A 4879-nucleotide genomic window follows, 5' to 3' on the forward strand; every position below is an offset into this window, starting at 1 on the left:
CGGGTAAAGCTATTTATGACTAGACTATGTACATGTATGTAAAAATATAAGAATGAGGAGAGCTACAGTTTGTACTGTGTGTGTTTATGTGTGGATGTATACAGGGAGAGCTGTAGTACGTGTGTGTGTGTAGGTAATCTATTAACCAGGAGAGCCATAATATTCGTATTTGGTAAACATACAGTATAATGAAACGCTATTGTTCTCAGACCTGGTTTATTTTCAGGGTCACAAAAGGTCAGAGGTTAAGGTCACCACTCGGCACGTTCATAATTCTGGCCTCAGCTTAACTCGACGGAGTAAAGAGCTTTTATGTTCCCTCTTGGTATATACAGTATGTTTTCATCATGACAACCCCCAATAGAGCTGCTATGTTTGTACAGAGGAAATATCAAGGTTGAAGGTCACAACTTTAAAATATGACATCATCACCCAGCGTGTGACGGGACTTGGCTCGGGTACAGTATACGGCTGGCCTATGGAAATACGAACTCAATTAAGGTGTAGCATAATTTGAGTTATAAATACTAGAGATAGTTTTTCCTTCATTATACTTACTCTGCTTCCTGTTGAAAGTTGTAACGGTAATTCATTTAATTGTTTAAGGTGTATTTATCGATTTACATTGTCTTGTAAGTCAAAAAATATTAATTATCGTGTGGGAAGATTAACAGAGTTCACGTGTGTCATTAAGATCATCAGTTTTCCCCACAAGTTACCTTCTTTAACTGATACAAACGACGTCATGTGATTTATTTTCGCGACTGAAATAAATGGGTTTAGAATCTTCATTTATGATACAATAAAAACTATCAGCATTTGTTTCATAGAGGAGGAATCAAAATAAGGTTTCGATCCTGCCTTCCACACAGGAGAATTTATTTTTGATAATCCCCTGTTTTCCGGTAGACAGATATTAAAAAATATACGTATAGCAGAATTTCCATCCTCTAATGCCCGTGGATATGATAAAAAAAATACTATTTATTTCTTACAAACGAGTCATTGAATTCACATCATGCGGATTATATTCTATATTTTTATAACACTATGGCCTGATATTATTTATTGACAGAAGCCAAAACAAAAAGTATTACTGGAACAACGAAGAATATTTTTATGAAGCCATGTTGAAAGTATAAATGGCTTTATTATTATTATTATTATTATTATTATTATTATTATTATTATTATTATTATTATTGTTATTATTATTATTATTATTATAATAATAATATTATTATTATTATAATAATAATATTATTATTATTTGATACTTTTGTTTTTATTTAAATATTATCTTTTCTTCTTGTAAATGTCTACATCATATTTTCTTCTAAATAATCACACCATATTCTTCTAAATGGCTGCACCATAATATTGTCTCTCGCCATACTCTCGAAATATCCTCGCAATACTGTAATTAAATATTATCCTAATTTTTCATGATCTTTTAGTCTTTCTTTGGAGAGAGAGAGAGCTCTTACACGATGCCACCCTCCTCACATACTCTCTCTCACATCTCATAACTTTCTCCACAGCTGCAAGAACTTTCTTTTATTTCGCCACTTTCTTATTTTTTTTATTTGTATCTATATCGACGTTTTCCCTTTATTTTCTGTGTGCTGTTTTTTCTCCCTCTCTGTCTCTCATGTTCACCCTCATAACTTTCTCCAAAATAGCCCGAACACAATCTCTCTCTCTCTCTCTCTCTCTCTCTCTCTCTCTCTCTGCTCTTTAATATAAACTTTTTTCAATGTTTAGTCCTTCTCTTGCTCTTTCCATCTCTTTCTTTCCCATTCTTACACCCCATAACTTTTTCTAGCGCTGCAGTAACTTTCTCTTTCCATTGCTTTCTTCGTATATTTTATGCCTCTCTTTCTGTGTATGTCCTCTGTTCTTTTTCTCCTTCATAACTTTCACCACATAGCGCAAGAACTTTCTTCTTTTTTTAATATTTGTGTTCTTTTCTCTGTGTTTGTATCTGTTGCTCTCTTTCTCACATCTCATAACTTTCTCCAGAACTTCGAGAAGTGGGAAGAATGAGAAGAATAGGGGGTTGATGAGGGAGAGAGAGGAGGGGGAGGGGGGTTTAGATTGAGAGAAGGTGGGAGAGTGTGAGAAAAGGGGGGGAGGAAGGGTGTCAGGAAATGAGAACTCCCCAACGCGCGCACACACACACACACACACACACACACACACATAGAGAGAGAGAGAGAGAGAGAGAGAGACTCGTTCCTGGAGGCGCTAACTAGGGTGTTCAGGGTCTGGGTGTGTTAATGGGAAGGTCATTCGGAGGAGTAGAATAGCACTTAATATATTGTACTGATCATTGTCTTCTTCTTTCTCTTTGATGTCGAGTTCAATGCAACGTAAAGCACCAAGAAAGTCAGAACTAAGTGTAGGTTCTATAACGTCAGAGCTAAGTGTAAGTTCTATAACGTCAGAACTAAGTGTAGGTTCTATAACGTCAGAGCTAAGTGTAGGTTCTATAACGTCAGAACTAAGTGTAGGTTCTATAATGTCAGAACTAAGTGTAGGTTCTATAACGTCAGAGGTAAGTGTAGGTTCTATAACGTCAGAACTAAGTGTAGGTTCTATAATGTCAGAACTAAGTGTAGGTTCTATAATGTCAGAACTAAGTGTAGGTTCTATAACGTCAGAACTAAGTGTAGGTTTTATAACGTCAGAACTAAGTGTAGGTTCTATAATGTCAGAACTAAGTGTAGGTTCTATAACGTCAGAACTAAGTGTAGGTATAACGTCAGAACTAAGTGTAGGTTCGTCAGAGGTAAGTGTAGGTTCTATAACGTCAAGAACTAAGTGCTTAGGTTCTATTATGTCAGAACTGAAAGTGAAGGTTCTATAACGTCCAGAGCTAAGTGTAGGTTCTATAATGTCAGAACTAAGTGTAGGTTCTATAATGTCAGAACTAAGTGTAGGTTCTATAATGTCAGAACTAAGTGTAGGTTCTATAATGTCAGAACTAAGTGTAGGTTCTATAATGTCAGAACTAAGTGTAGGTTCTATAACGTCAGAACTAAGTGTAGGTTTTATAACGTCAGAACTAAGTGTAGGTTCTATAACGTCAGACTAAGTGTAGGTTCTATAACGTCAGAACTAGTGTAGGTTCTATAACGTCAGAACTAAGTGTAGGTTCTATTATGTCAGAACTAAGTGAAGGTCTATAACGTCAGACTAAGTGTAGGTTCTATAACGTCAGAGCTAAGTGTAGGTTCTATAACGTCAGAACTATGTGTAGGTTCTATAACGTCAGAGCTAAGTGAAGGTTCTATAACGTCAGAGGTAAGTGTAGGTTCTATTATGTCAGAACTAAGTGAAGGTTCTATAACGTCAGAGCTAAGTGTAAGTTCTATAACGTCAGAACTATGTGTAGGTTCTATAACGTCAGAGCTAAGTGTAGGTTTTATAACGTCAGAACTAAGTGTAGGTTCTATAATGTCAGAACTAAGTGTAGGTTCTATAATGTCAGAACTAAGTGTAGGTTCTATAATGTCAGAACTAAGTGTAGGTTCTATAATGTCAGAACTAAGTGTAGGTTCTATAACGTCAGAACTAAGTGTAGGTTCTATAACGTCAGAACTATGTGTAGGTTCTATAACGTCAGAGCTAAGTGTAGGTTCTATAATGTCAGAACTAAGTGTAGGTTCTATAATGTCAGAACTAGGTTCTATAATGTCAGAACTAAGTGTAGGTTCTATAATGTATATGTAGGTCGGCACGTCAGAACAGGTTTTATAACGTCGAATAGTGTAGTTCTATAACGTCAGAACTAAGTGTAAGTTCTATAACGTCAGAACTATGTGTAGGTTCTATAACGTCAGAACTAAGTGTAGGGGTTCTATAACGTCAGAACTAAGTGTAGGTTCCATAATGTCAGTAAGTGTAGGTTCTAAGTGTAGGTTCTATAATGTCAGAACTATGTAGGTTTCTATAACGTCAGAACCAAGTGTAGGTTCTATAACGTCAGAACTAAGTGTAAGTTCTATAACGTCAGAACTAAGTGTAGGTTCTATAACGTCAGAACTAAGTGTAAGTTCTATAACGTCAGAACTAAGTGTAGGTTCTATAACGTCAGAACTAAGTGTAAGTTCTATAACGTCAGAACTAAGTGTAGGTTCTATAACGTCAGAACTACAGAAAGTTCTATAACGTCAGAGCTAAGTGTAGGTTCTATAACGTCAGAACTAAGTGTAGGTTCTATAATGTCAGAGCTAAGTGTAGGTTCTATAACGTCAGAACTAAGTGTAGGTTCTATAACGTCAGAGCTAAGTGTAGGTTCTATAACGTCAGAGGTAAGTGTAGGTTCTATAACGTCAGAACTAAGTGTAGGTTCTATAACGTCAGAGCTAAGTGTAGGTTCTATAACGTCAGAGCTAAGTGTAGGTTCTATAACGTCAGAACTACAGAAAGTTCATATTCATGAGTCAAGAAGAAGAATAGATAAATGGACATCAAAACAAGTTCTCACGTTCTTCATGCTTGTATATAATCCTTCACAGTCTTGGATCAGTTCCCGGTACAATCTAACCCCCCCTTCTACCTCCACCTGAACTATTAAAGGAGCTCTATCATATTATTTATTTCGTCGCGTCGATTTTATGATGCACTTATACCATCTGACTGTATATCTGCGTTACTCTTCAGGACACCTAATATTGACCTACGGTTTCCTGGGATCAGTTCCTGTACAAACCAACGCTGTCGTGTGACGTAATCGAGCGAAGGTCCTCCTCACTAGGGATCAGCATTCCGACACACACGACCACTTACTGACCTCAGCTTAAGTCCTACACACACCTGCGGTCCCTTCGAAGTTTCACACTGGCAGACGGAGGCAGGGCGCGGGAGAGAGAGA

The 4879-nt window shown here is 36.9% G+C and overlaps 1 protein-coding gene across 1 annotated transcript; it reads right to left on the bottom strand.

Annotated features, from left to right (window-relative positions):
* Window positions 1–2247: 2247 nt before the first annotated feature.
* On the bottom strand, window positions 2248–4501 carry LOC121863891 (pheromone-regulated protein PRM7-like). The gene is made up of 3 exons (XM_042362804.1): window positions 4493–4501; window positions 3200–3779; window positions 2248–3026 (listed from the first exon to the last, which is right to left on the bottom strand). Exons 1-3 carry the CDS (start codon window positions 4499–4501, stop codon window positions 2248–2250), a joined length of 1368 nt encoding a protein of 455 aa, XP_042218738.1.
* Window positions 4502–4879: the final 378 nt, after the last annotated feature.

Source organism: Homarus americanus, unplaced genomic scaffold, assembly GCF_018991925.1.
Source record: "Homarus americanus isolate GMGI-L3 unplaced genomic scaffold, GMGI_Hamer_2.0 scaffold48354, whole genome shotgun sequence".
NCBI classification, from domain to species: Eukaryota; Metazoa; Arthropoda; class Malacostraca; order Decapoda; family Nephropidae; genus Homarus; species Homarus americanus.